Source organism: Lacerta agilis, chromosome 8, assembly GCF_009819535.1.
Source record: "Lacerta agilis isolate rLacAgi1 chromosome 8, rLacAgi1.pri, whole genome shotgun sequence".
Classification (NCBI taxonomy): Eukaryota; Metazoa; Chordata; class Lepidosauria; order Squamata; family Lacertidae; genus Lacerta; species Lacerta agilis.
In genome coordinates, this window is record NC_046319.1 from 80,435,963 (window position 1) to 80,461,317 (window position 25,355).

Consider the following 25,355-nt stretch of genomic DNA (forward strand, 5'->3'; position numbering starts at 1 on the left):
AAATATCTTCTTGCAATATCAGGCATCCAGCACTGATAATCCAGCCATTCCTTTCCCTCGGACCAAAATAAAGCTGACCAGTGGAGTGGCTGAATAAATCCACAACGCACTATTTGCATTCGATTTCAATCACATTAGGCATCAAACAAATGAAGGTGAAAACAGAAATGGAAAGCTAACCCCCATTTGTTTTCTTCGCAACATCCACTGGCAAAGGGAGAGGGGAGAAATCCAGCTTCTTACCCTCCCGCCGTCCCATTTCACTAGAGAGACTGCCAGGTTTCAATGGGTCCTGACCTAGAGGAAAGCCCCCAAAGGAGCAAACTCTTTCTCACCACAAACAGCAATGGGAAGAGGCGCGGGTAACCTTTTGCAGTTAATAACACACCAGATCATCAAGGATCACCATCATAATTTCTTTATTATTACTGGACCATCTTCTGTCGGCAGCGGAGCAAAACAAGCTTTAGAGTGAGGCAGAACTCCTAATGGGGCAGAATGTCGCTCGCTAGACCCTTCAGTCAGAGCGCCATTGCATCGCTTCCCCCAAAACCAGAAAATGGGTGAGCGGAGGCTAATTCTGTCAAGACGGAAACAGAACTCCTTTTGTAGCAAACTTAGTGGGCAGGAGAGAGCGCTCCTTACCTGAGTGGCATGAGTTAAAATGCAACACTTCCTTAGATGGGCCTTGGACACATTGCTCTCTCCATCTTCCCTCTCAGGGCTGGTTGTTCCAAATATTAAAACATTTGCTGCTCCGAAATCCCAGCTGAGAGCAAATGGGATGAATCGATACAAAAGCAGCTGCACTTTTCTGTGCCGGCTGCCCAAGGCCTCGCCCTGCCGGCCTCTAGGAACACGATTCCTCTGCTATTTCAACCCTACTAAAACTGGGCCAGCAGAGCCCAGCCCAACCCAATTCCCCACGCTGAGATTATTTTATCGGAGCCCAAAGATTATCTCAGGAACCCTCCACAAGCACACGGCAGGCTTCAACAGCCAACAAACCCCATGAAGGATCAGCAGTCCAGTCAGGAGGGGCCTAATCCGGCGTCCTACACTGGCCCCCTCAGCCTCACTAAAGGCAAGAGGGTTTGGTAGCCAAGACACAAATTCTTGCAAAGAGATTTTACTTCCGGAGCAACACCCTTCAGCCCAGGGCATGATGGCAGAGGAGCTAAGGCAGCGCCACGTGCACTGAAGTGTCCGGTGTGAGCGACAGGCTCGTCGGTGAGCTGGGCAGGGGCTCCCCGGCGTTCTCCGTGGTGGGGCCCGTGGGCTCGGCCGCCGGCCTCTGCTGCCACGCGTGTGCGTAAGAGGAGCTGGCCCCCTTTTTGGCCCAGTAGCTGGCAGAGCGGAGCATGGCCTCCTGGAGGCGGGCCCAGGCGCGGCAGTCATTGCTCTGGACGGCCTCGCACAGGAGCTGGGCGTGCTCCCGCAGCTCGGCCAGCTCCCACTGGGTGCTGTTGTTCTGCCGGATCAGCTCCTTGGTCCTCAACGTGATCCCCAGCAGGCCTGACCTCCGTAGGACCTCCACCGTGTTGTGGAAGCGGCGCTGCTTGCCCGAGCTGCCGCAGCCCAGCTTTTTGGAGGCTCTGGAGATCATCCTGCTCTCAGCCCAGTCCAGTCCTGTGGAGGACGACACCGTGTTCTGGGAAAGCGCCTCCGGGGCGAGGAAGGTGGAGGCCAGCCGGCCGGAGGAAGCGGGGGGCGCTTCCTTGCGCTGCTTCTCCCTGCTCACTTTCGGGGTGGCGGCCTCAGACGACGACACCCAGGCCTCCTCCAAGCAGAAGCGTTTGTTCTTGCTGGCCCCTCCTGCCGGGGTGGACCCTCCTCCCCCTCCCAGGCCCTTGGCCTGTGGGTCACAGCCCGGGTGAGGAGCAATTTTGGGGTATGTGCTGAGGATGGGGAGGTAGGCGGCCTCCTTGGAGGGAGACTTCTGGCCAGGAAGCAGCGGCTTCAAGGGTCCCGACGGCGGCTGGATCAAGAGGACGTGGGTGGGGGAGGCCTGGGTGCTGCTGAGAGGGTGCTGGCCGTTCCAGGCTACGAGCTGGGTGGTGGGGGACGCTGCGTGGGGCTGCGAGGAGGAAGGGCAAAGAACGAAAAGTCAGGAAAAAGCCACTGGGTGGATGAAACTCCGCCCCTCCCCATAATCCACGGGGGGCTCCCATGACTTGCACACCCCTCGGGGCAGGGACCTTCCCTCCTGTACTTTGCAAAGCGGACCACGGCGACGGGTGGGAGTGAAAAGGGGCTACCTGTTTGAGGATAACGTTTTTGACGATGTAAAGGGGGGCGAGGCCAGGGAAGGCGCTGCCCGCAAGCCCCCCGTGCGCTTTCTGCGCCGCCCGCTGCAACGCGGCCCCCTGGCGCAATGGGTAGGCAGGCTGGTCCTCCGCGTCCGTCTGCTCCACGGCACTCAGGTGCTCCGAGCTCTCATCTGCCAAAGAGGGAATGGGGGAGAGGAGGGGTTAAGGCAGTCGGGAAGGGGGAAGCAGGACAATCATTAAACCCTCAGCAGCAGCCGGCAGCCCTTCTCCATTCCCCCACCCCTGCAAGCTGAGAAGCACCTGCGCTAACCCCCCAAGGAGGGAGGACGGCTTTGCCAGAGATTAGACAGGTGCCTCTCCTCCGATCTAAACCGGGCAGAAACAAATACATTTCTGCCCGGTTTCGATCGGAGGAGAGGCAGCTGTCTAATCTCTGGAAAATATGAAAAAAGGCAACACGTAGACCAATGTATAAGGCAAAATGTTTCTTGAAATGTCAAATAACATACAGCAAACTTTTATAATGTCAAATAATATGCAACGAAGACAGCATTCCGGGTAAGTACACTGTTTCGGTATGTCTTCTTCAGTTCATAACTTGATAAACATGTAACATACGGCCATGACCACTACTCCACGCAAGAAGTTTGTTTATCAAGTTATGAACTGAAGAAGACATACCGAAACAGTGTACTTACCCGGAATGCTGTCTTCGTTGCATATTATTTGACATTATAAAAGTCTGCTGTATATTATTTGACATTACAAGAAACATTCTGCCCTATACATTGGTCTACGTGTCGCCTTTTTTCATCATCTCTGGAAAAGCAGTGTGGTGCGGTGGTTATAGAGTGCCGGACTAGGACCTGGGAGACCAGGGTTTGAATTCCCACCCAGCCATGAAGGCTTGGGCCAGTCACTGCCTCTCAGCCTAACCCACCTGGCAGGGTTGTTGTTGTGGGGACTGAATGGGGAACCACGTTGTACCACCTTGGGCTCCTCGCTGGGGAAGATGCGATGTCAATGTAAGATATAAATAAAATCCAGTGCTACATTATAAGGGGAGTCGACAGACCGGAATGCCGAATCTAAGACTTTGCCAGTTCACATCCTCATCGCCATTTACCCATTGAGCAACTCCTGTGGCCCAAGTGGAATTGCTCTAACTTAAGGAGGCTGCCAATCTAAGAGCGTCTCAAGTATGTAACTCTCTTTTGAGCAGAGGTTATCCCTGCGAATATCGTTACACCAGCCAAATCCAACCTCTGAGACTGGAGAGAACTGCTCTTCTTAGCAATGCACCAATTGCACCAGCAGCGAAAGGAAACCTGTGATTTGCAGGGTAAACTTGCTCAACAACCTAGTTGACCCACAAGATGTGTATTTAAAAAAAAAAAAAAAAAAGCCTTAACCAGTTGCAGCTGCACTTGTGTGGTTTATGCAAAACATGTTGGTCGTTTTCTAGGCAGTGGCACCTTCTCAGTTCAGTGCTGCAGGATGAGAAGGAAATTCTTCACCCCCTTCTCAAGTAAATATCAGCTGATATTAACATGAACTAACATTCCCCGCTCAAATTATTCAGCTTCCTCTCCTTAGAAGCAGGCCATCGAGCAACCAAACCATTATTTCCGGAAGAAGAAGAGTTTGGATTTGATATCCCGCTTTATCACTACCCGAAGGAGTCTCAAACCGGCTCACATTCTCCTTTCCCTTCCTCCCCCCCACAACAAACACTCTGTGAGGTGAGTGGGGCTGAGAGACTTCAAAGAAGTGTGACTAGCCCAAGGTCACCCAGCAGCTGCATGCGGAGGAGCGGAGACGCGAACCCGGTTCCCCAGATTACGAGTCTACCGCTCTTAACCACTACACCACACTGGCTCCAGGGTTACATTCATTCTGGGGCTTGTCTCTGGTCGCCCCCTTTCTGCACATGCACAGGCTGAGACGTGCAGCTGGGAGCTACATAAAAATGCAGTTTGGAACTCCCTGCCTCATGATATTAGCCAGGTGCCTTCACAGTGCACTTTTTGGCACCTGCTAAAAAACTTCTCAGTTGGGCAAGCCTACCCAGATGAGAGTTCCAATCTGTTTTTACCATTATTTTAACTTTTTGAAAAGTTTTAAATTGTCGTTGCGTTGCTTTTTCTCGGTGACAAGTGTACTGCTTCGTCTTTTCTTTTAAACCGCTTTAAGGTTTGTCTGTATTTTTACACTCAAGCAGTGCAAAAAAAATTTATAAATAAAAAAAATGTCGGCCAAGGAGGATGCTGCCATGCTCGAGTAGCCAGTCTCTCTGTCTCTGGGCTGCAAGGAGCTAGACAAGGAGGCCTCTCGGATGCCAGAGCTGAAGCAACAGCTGGGAGGGGAGGGCCTCCTTTTCTGCTCACACTGCAGCCCCCACGGTCCGGCTCTCAGCCTGACAGCAAGGGGGCAGCTGCTGGGAGGGTCTGTACCTGAAAATCCAGAGTCCTTCTCCCCTTCGCTCGCAGGGGGGCGAGGCCTCCTGCCAGAGCCTCTCGTCATCGTGGGTTTGGACTGCCCCATGTGGCCCTCAGAGTCGGAGCTGCCTGCCTTCAGGGACCCAGGCAGGGTGGTCTTCTCCTTCCCTGGCTTAGAAGGGTGCACAAGCGGAGAGGACTTGTCCGAAGGCATGGCTGAGGCTCTCCTGGGCTCCTGAGGGGCACAGAGACAAAAGCAGGATGTTAGCAGAACAGGAGACCTTACAAGCATAGAACTGTCGAGTTGGAAGGGACCCCCAGGGTCATCCGGTCCAAGCCCCTGACAGATGGCCATCCAACCTCTGCTTAGAAACCTCCAAGGAAGTAGAGGCCACAACCTCTTGAGGGAGTCGCAGAGGTCAGCAAACTTTTTCAGCAGGGGGCCAGTCCACTGTCCCTGTGACCTTGTAGGGGGCCGGACTATATTTTTTGGGGGGAGGGGGATGAACAAATTCCTATGCCCCACAAATAACCCAGAAAAGCATTTTAAATAAAAGCACACATTCTACTCATGTAAAAACACGCTGATTCCCGGACCATCCGTGGGCCGGATTTAGAAGGCGACTGGGCCGGATCCGGCCCCCGGGCCTTAGTTTGCCTACCCATGCTTTAGGGATCTGCAGGTTCACTAACCGTGGGGAAACCACCAGCCTTATTCATTAAAGAAGAAGAAACTAGGTGTGGGAAACTTAAGAAGAGCTCCGAGGCTGGATCAGGCCAAAAGAGGGGGCCCATCTAGTCCAGCATCCTGTTCTCACAGTGTGCCAATCAGGTGCCCATTATGTGAAGCCAGCAACAGGATTCGAGCAAATGAGCAACTCTCCCCTCCTGTGGTTTCGAGCAACTGGCCTTCAGAAGCATTGCTGCCTCTGACCGCGAAGGCAGAGTCATCCTAGCTAGCAGCCATCGATAGCCGTCTCCTCCTCCTCCATGAATTTGTCCAATCCTCGTTTAAAGTAATGTAGGTTGGTGGCCCTCGCTGCCTCCTGCGGGAGGGAGTTCCATAGTTTAACTGTGGAAGGAGGAGGTGGAGGAGGAGGAGGAGGTCAATGCATTATGAGGAGGTCAATGCCTTATGAGGAACGGCTTAGGGAGCTGGGTATGTTTAGCCTGGAGAAGAGGAGGTTAAGGGGTGATATGATAGCCATGTTCAAATATATAAAAGAGTGTCATCTAGAGGAGGGAGAAAGGTTGTTTTCTGCTGCTCCAGAGAAGCGGACATGGAGCAATGGATTCAAACTACAAGAAAGAAGATTCCACCTAAACATTAGGAAGAACTTCCTGACAGTAAGAGCTGTTGGACAGTGGAATTGGCTGCCAAGGAGTGTGGTGGAGTCTCCTTCTTTGGAGGTCTTGAAGCGGAGGCTTGACAGCCATCTGTCAGGAATGCTTGGGTGGTGTTTCCTGCTTGGCAGGGGGTTGGACTGGATGGCCCTTGGGGTCTCTTCCAACTCTAGGATTCTATGATTCATTGGTTGGCACTTAAAGTTGGGAGCATGCATGTGCTCCCAGGACCAAACACTCCTTGAATCACAGAACGGTATCGTCAGGAGGGAACCCAAGGGTCATCCAGTCCAACCCCTTTGCACACAGAAGATTTGCACGATGGGGGAAGTGGCCATGATGGATCCCTTTCGCTCCCCACGGTTTTTTCCCCCCTACTGACAGATTTCATTTTGTCACAAAAGGCCTTCCGGGAAGAGGCTTCTTTACCTCCTTCTCTGCTGTTTTGAGAGAGAAATCAAGAGTGGCTGCAGCTGCTGCCGCTGCTGCCAAGAAAGTGTGGCAAGAGGCGGGGGGGGGGCCTTTATTGCCCCCCTTGCCTGCAGGCAGGCCAGAACAGGCTGAAACTGGGGGGGGGGGAGAATTCAGATAAGCGTCAGGAGTACACTAGACAAACAAGCTTAGCATTTAGTCATTATTCTTTCCTCCAAGGAACTCAACGCATTGAACTTTGTTCTCCATCCTGTAAACACCACAATCTTATGCTCACAACAGTCCTGCGAGGTAGGCTGGCCTAAGAGGCAGGGAGGTGGTGCCTAGTGACCTCTGGGGCTAAATGGAAGCAGCGTGGCATAGTGGCTAGGATGACGGGAGTAGGACCCGGGAAAGACCAGGGTTCAGATACCCGACTCGGCCATATGCTCAACGGACTGTCACTTGCTCTTGCCCTGACGTACCTCGCAGGGTTGTCACTTTTGTGGTGGTTTAAAGGGAAAGGGAGGGACGCGGGTGCCGATGTGGTCTAAACCAGAGCCTAGGGCTTGCCGATCAGAAGGCCGGCGGTTCGAATCCCCGCGACGGGTTGAGCTCCCGTTGCTCGGTCCCAGCTCCTGCCCACCTAGCAGTTCGAAAGCATATCAAAGTGCAAGTAGATAAATAGGTACTGCTCCGGCGGGAAGGTAAACGGCGTTTCCGTGCGCTGCTCTGGTTCGCCAGAAGCGGCTTAGTCATGCTGGCCACATGACTCAGAAGCTGTCTGCGGACAAACGCCGGCTCCCTCGGCGTATAGAGCGAGATGAGCGCCGCAACCGCAGAGTCGTCCGCGACTGGACCAGGGGTCCCTGGAAAGGGGGAGGAGAGAGCCATGCAAATGGCAATTAAATAATCATGGCTCTCTCAATCGGTAGAGCATGAGACTCCTAATCTCAGGGCTGTGGGCTGGGCAAAATATTCCTGACTTGCAGGGGTTTGCCTCGTGGTCCCTTCCATCTCCACAATACGGTGATTCTAAAGAGTATTTGGCTACCGCCTTGACACCCTTTGCCTGCTCTCCAGGGTGAGCACAGCAAGCTGGTTTTGGCTCTGTGCATCTGTGCAGAGTTTCACCTTTGCCAGCGCCAGCGAGGGAGGGAGGGAGGGAGGGGCAGCGGAGCACATGGCCCGCAATGTGTCTGCCTCCTCCTCCTCCGCCTCTTGCCTTGCCATGTGCTGGAGGACAGGCGGAAGGCAGAAAACGAAAATCGGGAGCAGGCTGCAGATTAGAAGCAGCTGCAGGGAGGGCTGGCTATTACATAACAAGGAGGAGGCTCCTGCCGCTGCAGAGCCTCGCACCCAGAGCCGGGCAGATGCTTTCTGGGACTTGGCCACACAGCCACCCCCGGAAGGAAAGAGGAAACAAGTGTCTTGCTTGCGTAGGGAGACGGGAGCAGGCAGCTGAGAATGTGGGGGGGGGAGAGCCTGGCTGCTGGGTCAGGGCCCGAGGGGGCCCATCCTGTCCAGCGTCCTGGCCAAACAACCTCAAGAAGTGACTGGCCCAGGTAGACTGCCTCTGGACCTGGAAGCTCCATATAAGAAGAGCCCGGCTGATGATCAGGCCAGCGGCCCACCTAATCCGGCGTCCTGCTCTCACGGTGGCTGCCCCAATGGGAAACCTGCAAGCAGGATCCGGGCCCAAGAGGGAGCACCACAGTTTTAATCTAAGCAGGAGAAAGTTCCTGGCTAGCAATGTGAAATGAAGGGTTCCTCTGGGACTAGGGGAGGGGGGCACATGGGCACGTTTTAATTTCAGCCTGTTGCAAGGCGTCCGTCTTTTCACTTTTTACACCTTGCTATGCCATCGTACGGGACGCGGGTGGTGCTGTGGGTTAAACCACAGAGCCTAGGGCTTGCTGATCAGAAGGTTGGTGTTTCGAATCCCCGCAATGATGGGGTGAGCTCCCGTTGCTCGGTCCCTGCTCCTGCCCACCTAGCAGTTCGAAAGCACACTGTGCAAGTAGATAAATAGGTACCGCTCCGGCGGGAAGGTAAACAGAGTTTCCGTGCACTGCTCTGGTTCTCCAGAAGTGGCTTAGTCATGCCGGCCACATGACCCGGAAGCTGTACGCCTCGGCCAGTAACGCGAGATGAGCGCCGCAACCCCAGAGTCGGACACGACTGGAGCTAATGGTCAGGGGTCCCTTTACCTTTACCTTTATGCCATCGTACGTGGGCACCCACTTCTGTGGATCCTGAATTTGTCCCTTGCTCCTTTCTGCTCTGTGTCCCGTTTGGACACCCGACTCTTCCCCCCCCCCCCCGGCAGCAATTTAACACCAGAAACCCCTACTTCGCTTTGTGTTATAGCCATGTGGAATTCTAGATTTGGAAGGGACCTCCGAGGGGCATCTAGTCCAGCCCCCTGCAGTGCTGGGATCACAGCTAAAGTACCCGTGGCAGACGGCTCCCCCAAGCTCCTACAGTCAGGAAGTTTTTACTAATGTCCCGTCGGAATCTCCTCTGTGGACCGTTTTAATCCCTCGGTTCAGGTCCCACCCTCTGGAGCAGCAGGAAACAAGCGTGATCCAAATTCCATGTGACAGCATATCTCCTCTCCGTCTATCATATATCTACAGGGTTGTCACATGCAAGATGGTTCCTAACACAATAGGGAACTTGGTTTCAAGAGGACACAAACACATGCAAGCGTTCACACATTCAGCACCTGTAAGAAGGGGGTTTGTGCAGGTGAATGCGCAAGGGATCTTGCTCACAAGCTTCCCTTGCACACCTAAGAGAGGCAGTGCCGCACAATGGTCAGAGCGCTGGCAGAGACAAGGGTTCAAGTCCCACTCGGCCATGAATAATTTGTTTCGGTATTTTGTCTTTTGTACGCTTCAATGTGCGGTCGTTCGCTTTTCTCGATTTTACTCTTTTACCTTTTTAAAACTGGTTTGAGGGTTTTTCGTTTCGTTTTTTTAAAAAAATCAATCCGTGTATAAGCTTTATGAAACAAAGAATAAACAAATTAAGCTGAGTCACTGGGCGGCCTTGGGCCACAGTCCCTGCCTGTTGTGGGGAGGAATAATAATAATAATATTTATTATTTGTACCCCGCCCATCTGGCTGGATTTCCCCAGCCACTCCCTAAAAAGGGCTGCCTTCAGAAAACCCATGTTTTACCTCCTTGAGCTCCTTGTAGAAAAAAGGTGGGATAGAAAAGCAATCAATAAATAGAGAGACTCTCAGAGAGGAATCGGAAGAAGGGGAAGAAGACACTTCCCTGCAACAGATGGTGATTCACAGAATCACAGAACTGCATGGGGGGGGAGGGTTGGAAGGGGACCCCCAACGGTCATCTAGTCCAACCCCCTGCCATGCAGGAATCACGGGGTTCACGCTGGACTCGAGTTGCATGCGATCCTGGCACTGGTAGCCGGTAGGACAACTTTCCCAAGCGCGGGCCAAAACTGCTTCTAAGCGGCGCCTGCGTTAAGTCTGCCTACATCCATCCAGCCCACCCCCCTGCAGTGTTGCACCAATACTTTATTAATTAATTAATGCATTAATTAATCCGTGTCGCCAAAGATACAACAACAAAAAGAAAGCATTGCACAGTTAAAATAATTATGCATTCGCTCAAATAAAAAATTGCTTTCCTGAAGGATTTAACTTTTCGAGCTCCTTATGACCTACAAAGTCCTAATACCGCATAGGTCCAAGCTACCTGAAAGACCCTATTCCCACATAGGAACCAGCCCAGGTTTGGGGATCTTCATGGGAGGCCCTTCTCTCAGTCCCCGCACCCTCTCAGGTGCCCTTGGTGGGGACGCGGGATGCGGCCTCCTTGGTGGTGGCTGCTCCCAGGCACCTTCGCAATTCCCTTCCAAGAGAAGCCAGACCGGCTCCCTCCTCGCTTTCCTTCCGCCGGCAGGTGAAAACTCTTTTATTCCAAGAGGCCTTTGGGAACAGACGGGTTTGAGTGAAAGGGCTGGCGCTGTGCTGTTTTTCAGATGGCTTTTAGAACAGTGTTTTTCAACCACTGTTCCGTGGCACACTAGTGTGCCGCGAGATGTTGCCTGGTGTGCCGTGGGAAAATTACTTTATATATAGTCAATATAGGCACAGAGTTAATTTTTTTAACATTTTCTAATGGTGGTGTGCCTCGTGATTTTTTTCATGAAACAAGTGTGCCTTTGCCCAAAAAAGGTTGAAAAACACTGTTTTAGAAAACACCTGAAGGCAGCCCTGTTCAGGGAAGTTATTAAGGGTTGATGTTTCAGCGTGTTTTTAATATTTTGTTGGGAGGTGCCCAGAGTGGCTGGAGCAACCCAGTCAGAGGGGCAGAATATTATTATTATTATTATTATTATTATTATTATTATTTCTTGCAATTATATTTTCATAGAATCAAAGAATTGTAGAATTGGAAAGGGACCCCAAGGGCCATTTAGTCCAACCCCTTGCAATGCCACTACCATATATTTTATTTGTGCAAATTATTTATATATTAAAGTTTTAATTGTATTAATGTTTAATTGTTTTTTATGATTTTTATTCTATCTCTATGTTTTTAGCTTATCTTATTTTATTTTATTCATAAACCGCCTTGAGTCCCTGTCAGAGGGAAAAGCGAGGTATGTATGTATGTATGTATAAATAAGGACACAGGTGGTGCTGTGGGTTAAACCACAGAGCCTAGGGCTTGCTGATCAGAAGGTCGGCGGTTCGAATCCCCGAGACGGGGTGAGCTCCCGTTGCTCGGTCCCTGCTCCTGCCAACCTAACAGTTCGAAAGCACGTCAAAGTGCAAGTAGATAAATAGGTACCGCCCGGTGGGAAGGTAACCGGCGTTTCCGTGCGCTGCTCTGGTTCGCCAGAAGCGGCTTTGTCATGCTGGCCACATGACCCGGAAGCTGTACGCCGGCTCCCTCGGCCAGTAACGCGAGATGAGTGCCACAACCCCAGAGTCGTCTGTGACTGGACCTAATGGTCAGGGGTCCCTTTACCTTTATTTATTTATGTATTAACAAATAAAATAAAATAAAATAAAATAAAATAAAATAAAATAAAATAAAATAAAATAAAATAAATAAAAAAATAAAATAAAATAAAATAAAATAAAATAAAATAAAATAAAATAAAATAAAATAAAATAAATGGAGGAACGTGAATCAAGTACCCCTGCCAGCTGGGAGAATTAAATCTTTGAGCAAGGCTGCCTTATAGATGAAGGCAGCCGTGTTTAGGGAAGTTTTTAATGACTGATGTTCGGATGTATTTTTAATCTTTTGTTGGAAGCTGCCCAGAGTTGCTGGGGAAACCCAGCCAGATGGGCAGGGTATAAATATTATTATTATTATTATTATTAGGCAAACAACTAAATCCTCAGGCACTTTATTCCCCACCCCACCCCACTTTCCTGCAGAAGTCAACCATGAAAGGGACTTTTTATCAAGTGGGGAGAGTGCTCCTCCCTCCTCCTCCCTCCAGTCCACATGCTTCCTCCTGCAGCCAAGGGTTCCTCCGCCAGCCAGTCAGTCAGCTGGCCAGCCATGTGCTTTTGTTTACACCCCGCCCAGGGGGGGGGGGCGAGGAGAGAGGCAGGCTCAACTACTACGTTTCCCAAGCAGAGCCAAAGATTACGCAATGGTGTACAGCATGTTCCCAGTACACGGAGACCCACACGCACCTCGCGCATAGTAGGCGTGTGTCCCTGTCCCTTCCCCGCCCCCCCCAGCCTTCCTTGGGGGAAGGGAGGGAGGCTGCACTATGTGGGGCTCAGCCTGGCCAGCAGCGACCAAGGGGGCTCAGCCTCTGCCCCACCCCTGCCTCAGTGCCACGGTTATAATTTTATGGATACGGCCGGGGTGGAGGCGTGCCGCGGAATTGCAGAGCTGGGAAGGGACCCCCAAGAGTCATCTAGTCCAACCCCTTTGCAGTGCGGGGAAAGCGGCAGCTGGTTTGGGCAGGTGTGCGCGCCCAGGTTGTTTCCTGGAGGGCAGGCGGAAAACCTGGTCCAAAACCACCAGGGCGGACCTCCCGGACGAGTTTCGCCCCCCCCCCACACACCTTAAAAAGCAAAATTCACCGGCTGCCCTATTTCACCAAGCCAAGGGTGTGCTCCCAGACCCTGTGGCGTCCTGGGAACCCTGCCACAATTCCAGGGCGCCAGGAACGAAGTCGCACCTAAATTGTGGGGATGATTTATGAGGCAGGTGCACAGAAACTTGGCGCGGACCCGCCCCATTGTCCGTCTAACAAAAGAAATGGCGACAAAGAACACCATACCCGGAGCTCACCTCCAAGCTTCTAGGAGGAAAAATCTGGAAAGGTAGTGTAGTGTAATGGCTAGAGCGCTGGACTAAGACATGGGAAACCAGGGTCGAATCCACACACACAAACACCCATTCGGCCATGAAGCTCACTGGGCACAACCTTGTGGGCCAGTCACTGCCTCTCAGCCTAGCCTACCTCAAAGGGTTGTTGTTGCAGGGGTTGAATGACGCGGGGGGGAGAGGCATGAAGCTTCCATGGAGGTAATAAAAGCTGCCATATAAATGCAATGATTAAATTAAAAAATCAGTGGGCTCCAGCTGACGACGCAGAGGAGGAGACCTGGGGGGGGGGTCAGCCGGGAGGATGTGCGTGTCTGGGTTGCCCCCCCCCTTGCACCCCACGAATTCCCAAAAGCCGCAGTGAGAATCAGCAGAAGCCTGCGGAGAAGGAGACGTCGAAGACGCCAGCCAGCCGTGCCATCGATATCGCAACCCCACAAGCCGCCAGCAGCCTCCCCTCCTTCACTCACCTACCTACGCCGTCGAAAACCCCCACCTCAAAGGCTTCGTCTCTCCATCATCTGTGGCAAAGGGCTCAGCTCCCCTCTCCAACCAAGCCGGGGAGAAAATAACCTTTCCGCCATAACTGGGCGCAGGGAGGTGTCTAGGGGGGCAGGGCCATCCGACCGGCCATGGGAAAGTTGTGGAAGAGGGGAGGGGAGAGAGGCGCCCACCCTCTCATGCGTGCCTGCACATGGGGTGGGGGGGTGGGAGGCAGAGACTCCGCTGTCTAAATATGGACACAGCTTAGAAGTGCGGCGTCACATGGAGCAGCGCGCACACACACACACGCGCGCGAGGCGCAGCTGGAAGAGAGGGTGCTCCATTCATCATCTTGCCCCGCACGCAGCCATGCCACACCTCCCTCCCACCCAGGCAAGGGGAGCAGGACTAAATCTGGACCAGGCATGAGACACAGGCAGACAAAGGAGGAGAGGGGAGGGAGCCAAGACAGAGCCCCCCTCCCCCCCCCGACGGGGAAGGCAGAAACGTCTTCCGGCTTTCGCTTCCGGTCCAAACAGTTTTGTGTTGTTCCAGGAGCAACAAAAATAAAACAGTTCTGAAGACCGAGCGTGGGTTTCTTAAAAAAACAACAACCAAGCACTGCCAAACGAATCTCTCATTTCTTTCTTTCTTTCTTTCTTTCTTTCTTTCTTTCTTTCTCTCTCTCTCTCTCTCTCTCTCTTTCTCTCTCTTTTCTTCCTTCCTTCCTTCCTTCCTTCCTTCCTTCCTTCCTTCTCTTTCATTCTTTCTTTCTTTCTTTCTTACGGAGTTGCAAGCTCGTTGGAACAGAGGAAGGCTGCGGAGGAGCTGTTCCGAGAGCGGAACAGACTCTCATGAGAAGTGCTGGACTCTTTCTTTCTTTCCTTCCTTCCTTCCTTCCTTCCTTCCTTCCTTCTTTCATTCTTTCTTTCATTCTTTCTTTCATTCTTTCTTTCTTTCTTTTTCTGACGGAATTGCAAGCTCGTTGGAACAGGGGAAGGCTGCGGAGGAGCTGTTCCGAGGGCGGAACAAACTCTCATGAGAAGTACTGGACTCTTTCCTTCCTTCCGTCTTTCTTTCTTTCTTTCTTTCTGACGGAGTTGCAAGCTCGTTGGAACAGGGGAAGGCTGCGGAGGAGCTGTTCCGAGGGCGGAACAGACTCTCATGAGAAGTGCTGGACTCTCCTGCCTCGGAGGTTTTTAAGCAGGGATCAGGTAAGCCACCCGCCGTGGGTGCCTCAGTTGCGATTCCTGCACTTGCAGGGGGTTGGACTAGATGACCCGCGGGGGTCCCTTGCAACTCTGCAATTCGACGGTTCTATGGGGAGACACGGACGGGAAGCGAAAACTCTCGATTCTCTCTAGGAAAAGCCACTGCCTGCCTCCAGGCAGAAACATCTAACTTCTTCCATCAGGAAGCCAAGGAAGATTTAGCACGAAAAAAACGAGTGTCCCGCGGCACCTACAAAATCAAGCTCCCCATCGCAACACGGTGCAAAGCAGTACTTTTTTTAACAGGATTGGGGGGTATGCAGCGAAGGAAGTGCCTTTTCTGGGGCCAGTCCCTCTTGCTGCTGGGAATTCCCAGAGAAAAGCCTGGGCCAGCTGTGTGTATCCACAGTTCCCCCAGGATCCTAAGAAGAGCGTTCTGGATCAGGCCAAGGGGAGCCCATCTAGTCCAGCGTCCTGACCAAGACCCCTGTGGGAAACCTGCAATCAGGATCCGAGCGCAAAGAGCCCTCTCCCTTCCTACAGGTCAGGAGGTATTCAGAAGCACTGCTGCCTCCTCCATCTGGCTTGGCGCCCACCCCTGCCTCCTGTGGCAGGGAGTTCCACAGTTTAACTATGTGCTGCAGGAAGAAGTCCTTCCTTTCACCTGTCCTGTCCTGAAACCAGCAGTGCCAACTTGAATAAAATATGGGTGGGGGGGCAGGTAAGCCATCACCATGCATAATCGCTAACAAGGTACACACCATTTGAATGGCAATGTCCATCAACTTGGGGGGCGGGAGGCTCAAATATTCTATTGAGGGGGGGGGGGTCGAAGGGACCTCAACTCTTAGGAGTGGGCTCCTATGCTTGAAACGGGGAAGCAAAATCAAAATGCAAAGCCACGCGTCAGATTCTGTCCATGGAGGCGCAGGTTATTCTGTGTCCAGGGCAGCTGTCTCCCAGCTCCATCTGGTACGCAGGATGAAACCCTACCTGCCCGCAGACTGTCTTGCCAGAGTGGTGCATGCTCTAGGTATCTCTCGCTTGGATTACTGCAATGCGCTCTACGTGGGGCTACCTTTGAAGGTGACCCGGAAACTACAACTAATCCAGAATGCGGCAGCTAGACTGGGGACTGGGAGCAGCCGCCGAGATCACATAACACCGGTCCTGAGAGATCTACATTGGCTCCCAGGACGTTTCCGAGCACAATTCAAAGTGTTGGTGCTGACCTTGAAAGCCCTAAACGGCCTCGGTCCTGTATACCTGAAGGAGCGTCTCCACCCCCATCGTTCTGCCCGGACACTGAAGTCCAGCACCGAGGGCCTTCTGGCGGTTCCCTCACTGCGAGAAGTGAGGTTACATGGAACCAGGCAGAGGGCCTTCTTGGTAGTGGCGCCCGTCCTGTGGAACGCCCTCCCTTCACATGTCAAAGAGATAAACAACTATTTTACTTTTAAAAGACAACTGAAGGCAGCCCTGTTTAGGGAAGGTTTTAATGTTTAATAAACTATTGTATTTTAATATTTTGTTGGAGCCGCCCAGAGTGGCTGGGGAAACCCAGCCAGATGGGTGGGGTATAAATAAATTATTATTATTATTATTATTATTATTATTATTATTATTATTATTATATTCTGGGGAAAGAAAGGTGTGATCTGGAGGTACGGGAAAGCAAAGCCCGGGCCAAGCTTGCAGCCCCCAGACTGTACAGTGAATGTAGCTGTGTCCGGAATTCATAGAATCCTAGAGTTGGAAGAGACCCCAAGGGCCATCCAGTCCAACCCCCTGCCAAGCAGGAAACACCATCAAAGCATTCCTGGCAGATGGCTGTCAAGCCTCTGCTTAAAGACCTCCAAAGAAGGAGACTCCACCACACTCCTTGGCAGCAAATTCCACTGTCGGACAGCTCTCACTGTCAGGAAGTTCTTCCTAATGTTTAGGTGGAATCTTCTTTCTTGTAGTTTGAATCCATTGCCCCGTGTCCGCTTCTCTGGAGCAGCAGAAAACAACCTTTCACCCTCCTCTATATGACATCCTTTTATATATCTGAACATAACTCCACCATTTTTTGCTGAAGCCGCATTTTTAACGCCGTGTTTTCCCACCCCACAACAAACGTGGGCAACTTTTCTGGGCTGGCCTTTCAACTTGTTAAGAAGACAAAGCACGTACGGAACGGCACTCTGCCGCCCCGGACTATTCCTGGAGCAAGAAAGAGGATTTTGTCCTGAGAGAGCTTCTGTTAAGCTCGGTCAGCTCTGGGCCATTACCACCCCCAACCCCCAAGCCCCCCCCCCCCCCAGCATAAGCAGGTGTGTGGCTACTCTGAGTCTGCGCAGAAAGAGGCACAGTAAGCACCCAGTTGCTGCCAGCGATTCAGCAGGAACCCAAAATCCAGGGCGAAGGGAAAATGCAGCGCAGAAAAAAAACAAGCAAAGTCTAGCCCAGCCCATTGTCATGAATCCCTCATGCAGCAATTTCCATTTGCAAAGCATTTTCCTTTAACCTGTATGGAATTTGCTCCTTCCCGCAACATCACGACACATTTCTATAGTTCACAGAAAGGAAACTTGAGGCTGACACGATGCAGCAATGACCGGAAACCCAAACCACGGCAGAGGGAGGATCTGAACCCAAATCTCACAAGAACTGCAAAAAAAGAAGAAGAGGAAATTCAAAATATCCAAGGAGCCGGCAAAGAGCAACACTCCGGGGTCGTCCATGCAGATCGATAAGCTAAAGGAAATGGTTATGATGATGCAAATATAAAATATCCCAGCCTAATAGCTTCCTGGAAGCAGAGGAATCGTGGCACCTCAAGCAGAGAGCTTTCCACTCAACAGAGGCCTTTCGCACATGCACCCACCAAGTCACCAAACCGATGCCCCAAGAGGAAACCCACAAACAGGATCCGAGCACATAAGCAACTCTCCCCTCCTGTGGTTTTCAGCAACTGGGATTCAGAAACATTGCTGCCTCTGACTGTGAAGCGCAGAGCAAAGCCATTGTGGCTAGTAGCCATCCTCTTTTAAAGCCATCTAGGCTGGGGGCCACAGCTGCCTCCTGTGGGAGGGAGTTCCACAGATTAACCATGCACCGTGGAAGGACTTCCTTCTCTTTTATCTGTCCTGAATGTGCCACGCTACATCTTAACTAAACATGGCAACTGGCATTGGGGATGGAGGGCTGCCAAAACCACTGATGAGCTGGTGACGGAGCAGGCGACAACAGCCCCTTTACGACGAACTTCTTATTCCGCTCGGCGACAAACATCTGCGGCCTTGCACCCAAAAGACCTCGCCGCGAGAAAGGGAGAAGAGCCACACGGGGCTATTCCGATCGCACAAAGCGGCAACTCAGAATCTAGGCGGGAGTTCACGGAATCATGGAATCGTAGAGTTGGGCGGGACCCCCAGGGGCCATCTAGTCCAGCCCCCTGCATCGCTGAAAAGGATTGGAACATTTGGGGTGGGGTGGGGGCCTCATATGCATTGGGGGAAAGAGCCAACTTACAGTGGTGTTAATCAGGGCCTTGAACAATCTGGCATGGAAATCATTTTGATGTCCCTTTGATACCTCCGGTTTGCAGCAGGCTAAGCGTGGAAATTTAAAATAGTCCTGGAGTCAACGTGAGAGCTGCCTGTCTGGTTCCCAGAACTTTCTCCAACCTCCTTCTGCTTGCCCAGGGCTCGTCCCTGCCCAAAAGCTGTATTCTGGTTCAACTGGTTCCACTAAACAGAACCCACATGACGCAACCCTGGTTATGAGTGCGAGATCAGACACGGCAGAAGCGGCTGGCAAAGGCACTCCTTGGGCTACTGGCCCACATGCAGAGCTGGGGAAACAGACATGGTCTGAGGAATGGCTATGCGTTTGGGAAGAAGAAAAGCCCAGGGCTTCCACCAGCCCCACACGCTAAGGAAGGGTGTGGATCCTTCTACCTTGACTGTGGGGGGGTGGGGCCCTCGGGGATTGGCCATGATCCGTGAACACTCCAAAACTGGGCGCCTGCAAAGAGAAACGTCAACTTGCACATGTGAACTGGGCAGCACGGGTGTTACCTCACATCACCCTGAATACACACAGAGCAGATTCACACATTCAGAGGTAAAGGAATCAAGGGGTACGCATCACCCCTTGGCGGAAGCTGCAATTCCCATCATGGCGCACTGGCTGGGGCTGATGGGAGTTGTAGTCCAAAATGCCTGGAGGGCGCCAGGTGGGCAAAGGCTGGTGTGTAGGCACATACATACATAAACAAATGCAAAACAGGCCTAGGACACAAAATACAACAGGTCTGATCCCATACTCTCAATGACACTAAGCTCAGCAATATTCACAGGGCACCTGTTGATTTTTTTTGCAAACCAAGCCTTAAAAGTGCACAGAGGACAATCTGGGTGCTTGTGGCATGCACAACCCGTGTGCCATGTTTGTCTTCCTGCCTGAGAACGTGCAAAACCGCACCTGCAGCAAGTGCAATCTGGTCGCCTTCCTGGAAGAGAAGGTACAGCGACTTCAGTCCCACCTATTCACACTTCGAGCCACCGGGCAAGATGACGAAATTCTCACTAGACAGGACTGGACTGACCTGGAAAGGAGACGCAGGTGGGGTGCCCCTAGGGAGAAAGAAGATCGCCCAGTCCTGGAGGAATGTGACACCAAAAAGCAAAACTGTCAGGAGCCTGGCTGAGTGTCTCTGGAACTACAAAACTGATTCCATGCCCTCACCTCGGACACCGGTTTTCGGCCAAAAGAGAGCAAGAACAGTAGTTTCAAACCTCAGAACAAACAAAGGTTGCAGTTCCTGCTGCTCCCCAGAGAAAGGTGACTCACAGAGAGAAGCAGCAGTGTGCAGAGGAAGGACTCGTGATTTCAGCTGTGTCTATACCAGGGGTCAGCAAACCTACCGCGCATTGGGCCGGTGCCTCCAGCGCCAATCGCGTGGCGGGCCGGAGGGCGGGGGAACGCGCACCCATATGCGTGTTCACACACTATTTCCGGCGCACTTCTGGGTTGGAGGAGCACCGGAAATAGCTTGTGCGCATGCAGCCGCCCCACGCCAGTAAGAGCGGGCGGCGGCAATGTGTAGTGGGGGTTGCTGCGGGCCGGATAATTGAGTCCCTCAGGCTGTAGTTTGGAGACCTCTGGTCTATACTAATGCACAGAGTATAGGAAACAAGCAAGACAAATTTGATCACTTACTACAGGTTGGCAAATATGACATAAGAGACATTACTGAAACCTGGTGGGATGAGACTCATAATAATAATAATAATAATTTATTATTTGTACCCCGCCCATCTGGCTGGGTCTCCCCAGCCACTCTGGGCGGCTTCCATCAAATATTAAAATACATTTAAAATTCATGACTGGAATGTAGGAATTGAGGGGTATGACCTGCTCAAAAGAAAGAGATCAACAGGAAGGGAGGAGTAGCAGCATTATATGTAAAGGATGTGTACACTTGTGAAGAAATCCATGACCTGGAGCATGAAAAGCAGATTGAGAGTATATGGGTAAAAATTGCAGGAAAAAGAAACGACAGTGATCTTACTGTGGGTGTCTGCTATAGACCACCAAGCCAGACTGGAGATTTGGATGAGCAGATTACCAAACACTTAAAAATGAAAGATATTGTAGTCATAGGAGACTTTTGACTACCCCAATATATGTTGGAACGCAAACTCTGCCAAGAATGTAAGATCCAACAAATTCCTCCATTGCCTCGCTGACAATTTCATTTCCCAGAAGGTAGAAGAAGCAACAAGGGGGTCATCTATCTTGGACGTGGTCCTCACCAACACAGAGGAACCGATCCACGAGGTGGAAGCACTGGGAAACTTGGGAGGAAGTGATCATGTTTTCTTGGGTTTCATTATACACAAGCAAGGGAAAGATGTGTAGTCAGGCACGCACTTTGCGCTTTCAGAAGGCTTATTTCAAAAAGCTTAAGGGCAGGGGTGCCAACATGAATAAAATAGTGGGGGCAGTTAAGCTGCTTGAGGGGATGCAGGTGACACCAAACGGGGGGGGGGGGTGTTAGCTAATGCCACAGAAGACAGAATCAGAATTCAAAATGACCTTCACAGATTGGAGAACTTACAAAATGAGTTTCAGTAGAGACGAATGTCAGGTTCTGCACTTAGGCAGGAAGAAGAACCATAGCTGTCAACTTTTCCCATTTTTAAGGGAAATTCCCTTATTCCGAATACGATTCCTCGCGAGAAAAGGGAAAAGTTGACAGCTATGGGAAGAACCAGATGCACAAATATAAGACATGGGACACTTGGCTTACTAGCAGTTCATGTGAAAAGGATCTAGGGGTCTTGGTGGGCCACAACCAAGTCAACAGTGCGATGCAGCAGCAAAAACAGCTAATGCGATTCTAGGCTGCATCCACAGAAGTCTAGTGTCCAGATCAAGGGAAGTAATGGTCCCACTCTATTCTGCCTTGGTCAGACCACACCTGGTACTGTGTTCAATTCTGGGCACCACAATTTAAGAAGGATGTTGACAAGGTAGAAGAGGGCAACCAAGATGATCAAGGGTCTGGAAAGCAAGCCTGGTGAGGAACGGTTGAAGGAGCTGGGTATGTTTAGACTGGAGAAGAAGAGACTGAGAGGAGATAGGAGAGCCATCTTTCAAATATCCCCTCATGTTGCAAGGGAGTCCATTCCACAGCTGAACAACTCTTACCCTCAAAAAGTTCTTCTTGGCGTTTAGACAGAATCTCCTTTCTTGCAATCTGAATTCACTGGTTCAGGTCCTGCCCTCTGGAGCAGCGGGAAACAAGCTTGCCCCAGAGCTCCATCCTCCTTCCTACCGACCTGGAAGGGTCCTGGGTGTCAGGCAGGGAGGCAGGAGAGCACAGCCACCCTAGGACAAGGACAGCAGCTTCTATAAGATGTTTAGCTGAGATGCCTACATTGCAGGGGGTTGGGCTAGATGACCGCTTGGGGTCCCTTCCAACTCTACAATTTTATGGGTTTTGTTTTGTTTTTAAAACCCATGATCCCTGCTTCCGCCCACCACCACTGAGGGGTCCTCGCAATGGGTGCCCCTCACCGGCCCCCTCCCTTAAGAGGTTCCCCCAGTCCTGAGCCACAGAGCGGACACAACCACCGAGCCCACCCCACCCCCAAAAAAACCTTATTGGGGTCACCTCCCGGAGCACAGGGAGGGCAAGGGGGGGCATTTAGCTGAACGGCAGTGGGGGCATCTGGGGTAAGGGGGAATAGAGGCAGCAGGGGGCTGGGGAACAGGGGGAAGGGGCTGGGACCCAGGCAGAGGAAGGGTGTGTGGGTCGTGGTCCAAATGCCAGGCATCAGCAGCAGCATCTCAATCCAGGAGGGACGGGCAGAAGATGAATTTGATGGGGGTCGTTTGGAAAACTGTCATTATTGGGGGAGGCAAGAGACCTAAGAGGGAAGTTGACCCTGGCAATGGTCTGTCCATCAATGGTGCAAAGCCAGCAGCCCCCTTTTCTGCCCCACCCTGGAAGCAGCAGGGGAGCAGGTGGGCTCCCTAGTCCTCATGGAGGAAGGTAAATCATAGAATCAAGAGGGTGGGACCTAAGGGTCATCTAGCCCAACCCCCGGCCTTGCAGGAATCGCAGCTGAAGAATCCCTGGCAGGTGGCAGCCCAACCTCTGCTTAAAAACAGGCAAGGAAGTTAGGCCCACCACCTTTGGAGGGAGTCCGTGGGGCGGGGCGGGGGGGGGGGGCTGTCAAACCAGACCCTGTAGCTCCAGTCCTCACTGAGGATGGTGAAGAAGGGGCTGTCAAATCAGAGCCTTTAACCTGGGGCGGTTCTAGCCCCCACTGAGGATGAACAGAGGAGAGGCTGTCAAAGGAGGGCCCACAACATGGGGGGGCTCGAAGGGGGAGCCTGTCAAATCAGCCCCTGTAATATGGGGTGGTTCTAACACTCTTTGAAGGGGGTGAAGGAGGTGGGGGGGGAGAGAAAGGCTGTCTAATCAGACTCCGTGACATGGGGTGCTTCCAGCCCTCATTGAGGATGCTGAAGGGGGGAGCCTGTTAAATTACGGCCCATGACACGGGGATGATTCTGGCCCTCATTGAGGATCCTGAAGGGGGGAGGCTGTCAAATTACAGCCCATGACATGGGGGTGCTTCTAGCCCTCATTGAGGATCCTGAAAGGGGGGCGCATCTCAAATCATAGCCCATGACACGGGGACGGTTCTAGCCCTCATTGAGGATGCTGCAGGGGGGAGCCTGCCAAATCATGGCCTTGGGGGTGCTTCTAGCCCTCATTGAGGATGCTGTAGGGGGGAGCCTGTCTAATCAGATTCTGTGACATGGGGTGCTTCCAGCCCTCATTGAGGATGCTGGAGGTGAGCTGTCAAATCAGGCCCCGCAACACGGGGATGGTTCTGGCCCTCATTGAGGATCCTGAAGGGGGGAGGCTGTCAAATTACAGCCCATGACACGGGGGTGCTTCTAGCCCTCATTGAGGATCCTGAAAGGGGGGGGGCGCATCTCAAATCATGGCCCATGACACGGGGACGGTTCTAGCCCTCACTGAGGATGCTGCAGGGGGGAGCCTGCCAAATCATGGCCTTGGGGGTGCTTCTAGCCCTCATTGAGGATGCTGCAGGGAGGGGGCTGTGCAATCGTGGCCCACGGCGCGGGGGCGGTTCTCGTCCCCCCCCCTTGCAAGCGCCCCCTCCCCCCGCGCCCTCCCCGGAGCCATGCACCCGAGACGGAGAGGGGGGGGTACTTACCTGCGCCCTCCTGCCCGCTCTTCCTTCCTTCCTTCCCCGACACAAAGGTCGCGGCAGCAGCGGCGGCGGCGGCGGCTGCCGTAGCCCCGCCCCTCCGCTCTGAGCGGCGGCCCCGCCAGCCAATGGGCTAGGCTCTTGCCAGGCGCCAGGGCCGCCCGGACAGCCCCGACAGCCACGTGCGAGGCGAGGAGCCCGGTGCGCGGGCACGTGACGGGGCGGGGACAGAACGCGGAGACATGTGCGGGGGCGGGGCCGTGCGCCTTGACGGGCGGGAGGGGCGGGGAGGCACGTGCAGGAGGGCGAGCGGCGGCGGGGGGGAGGGGTCCCGGCGGCGCCCCGTTCACGTGTACAAAGACCGTTCCGACGTTACGCGAGCGCCGACGCGTGGATTTCCCAGGCGAGAGGCGGAAGGCGTCGGCCAACGACCACCCGCCGTATCCTCAGGCTGCCCATGTCCTGCCCCGACCCCGCTCCGCGCCCCTCCTTATAATCTTGCTAACTCATTCATAGACTCGTATACAGTACGTAGTTAGAAAGGGGCCCAACTTGAGGGTCATCTAGTCCAACCCCTTTCAATGCAGGAATGTTTTTGCCCAACGTAGGACTCGAACCCACGACCCCGAGGTTGATAGTCTCATGCTCCCACGACCGAGCTACTCCAGCTGTTCCTGGGTTGGCTGATATGACCGAAGGAAGTAGAAAAAGAAAAGAAATTGCACGGGTGCAGATGGGCAGGGTTCAAATAATAAAATTAATATCATCATTGTTATTACTTGGAATCATAACCGGGGAATTGCAGAGTTGGAAAGGGACACCCACGTGCCCCTGCGATCTTAGCTAAAGTATCCCTGGCAGGGGGCCAGAATAAGAACAGCCGCCACCACCCCCATACAAACTAATAGCAAACCTAAAAACAGCAAACTAAAATGGCAACCAAGTTGGCAAAGCCAGTGTGTTGTAGTGAAAACAAAATAAAAAATAAAAAAATTCCTTCCAGTAGCACCTTGGAGATAAACTTAAAGTGCTACTGGAAGGATTTTTATTTTATTTCATTTTTTTACTATGGCAGACCAACATGGCTACCTACCTGTGTTGTAGTGGTTAAACCTAAAGCTTGGCACGTCTAGGACCCGGGAAAGACCAAGGTTCTAATCCCGACGCTGGGCGTGCCCTGGTTAGCCCATCACTGCCTCTTAGCCCATCCTACCTCACAGGGTTGTTGTGAGGATAAAACGGAGGCAGGGGCACCATGCCTTGAGCTCCTTTGGAGGAAAGCAGGAGGGATATAAATCAAATAAAGAGTTTTAAGGGGGGGAGGGAGTAGAACCAGCAGCAGGGAGTAGAAATGGCCCTGCCCGGTGCCTCAGTGAGGGTGAGGGTGCCTTCCAGAGTGCCTTGTGAAAGCAAGGAGCCATCACAGAAAAGGCTCTGTCTCCTCCCCCTTCACCCCACACACATACTGAGGCAGCATCCCTGGTCTCTCCCAGGTGCTAGTCATAGAATCCTAGAGTTGGAAGAGACCCCAAGGGCCATCCAGTCCAACCCCCTGCCAAGCAGGAAACACCATCAAAGCATTCCTGACAGATGGCTGTCAAGGCTCCGCTTCAAGACCTCCAAAGAAGGAGACTCCACCACACTCCTTGGCAGCAAATTCCGCTGTCCAACAGCTCTTACTGTCAGGAAGTTCTTCCTAATGTTTAGGTGGAATCTTCTTTCTTGTAGTTTGAATCCATTGCCCCGTGTCCACTTCTCTGGAGCAGCAGAAAACAACCTTTCTCCCTCCTCCATATGACATCCTTTTATATATTTGAACATGGCTATCATATCACCCCTCAACCTTCTCTTCTCCAGGCTAAACATACCCAGCTCCCTAAGCCGTTCCTCATAAGGCCTCGTTTCCAGGCCTTGGACCATTTTGGTTGCCCTCCTCTGGACACATTCCAGCTTGTCAGTATCCTTCTTGAACTGTGGTGCCCAGAACTGTACACAGTTTTCCAGGTGAGGTCTGACCAGAGCGGAATACAGTGGTACTATTACTTCCCTTGATCTAGACGCTATACTCCTCTTGATGCAGCCCAGAATTGCATTGGCTTTTTTAGCTGCTGCAT

General features: G+C 52.4%; 1 protein-coding gene across 3 annotated transcripts; it reads right to left on the bottom strand.

Moving 5' to 3' along the window:
- Window positions 1-401: 401 nt before the first annotated feature.
- CIPC (CLOCK interacting pacemaker) lies at window positions 402-23,282 on the bottom strand. Of its 3 annotated transcripts, XM_033158554.1 has the most exons (5): window positions 23,248-23,282; window positions 21,200-21,379; window positions 4,724-4,943; window positions 2,259-2,440; window positions 402-2,077 (listed from the first exon to the last, which is right to left on the bottom strand). In XM_033158554.1, the coding sequence occupies exons 3-5, from the start codon at window positions 4,920-4,922 to the stop codon at window positions 1,178-1,180; spliced, it is 1,281 nt and encodes a 426-aa protein (XP_033014445.1). In that variant the 5' UTR covers window positions 4,923-4,943; window positions 21,200-21,379; window positions 23,248-23,282; the 3' UTR covers window positions 402-1,177. The 3 variants fall into 3 exon arrangements, with proteins under 3 accessions (XP_033014445.1, XP_033014446.1, XP_033014447.1); XM_033158555.1 differs by lacking the exon at window positions 21,200-21,379; XM_033158556.1 differs by lacking the exons at window positions 21,200-21,379; window positions 23,248-23,282 and adding an exon at window positions 13,300-13,475.
- Window positions 23,283-25,355: the final 2,073 nt, after the last annotated feature.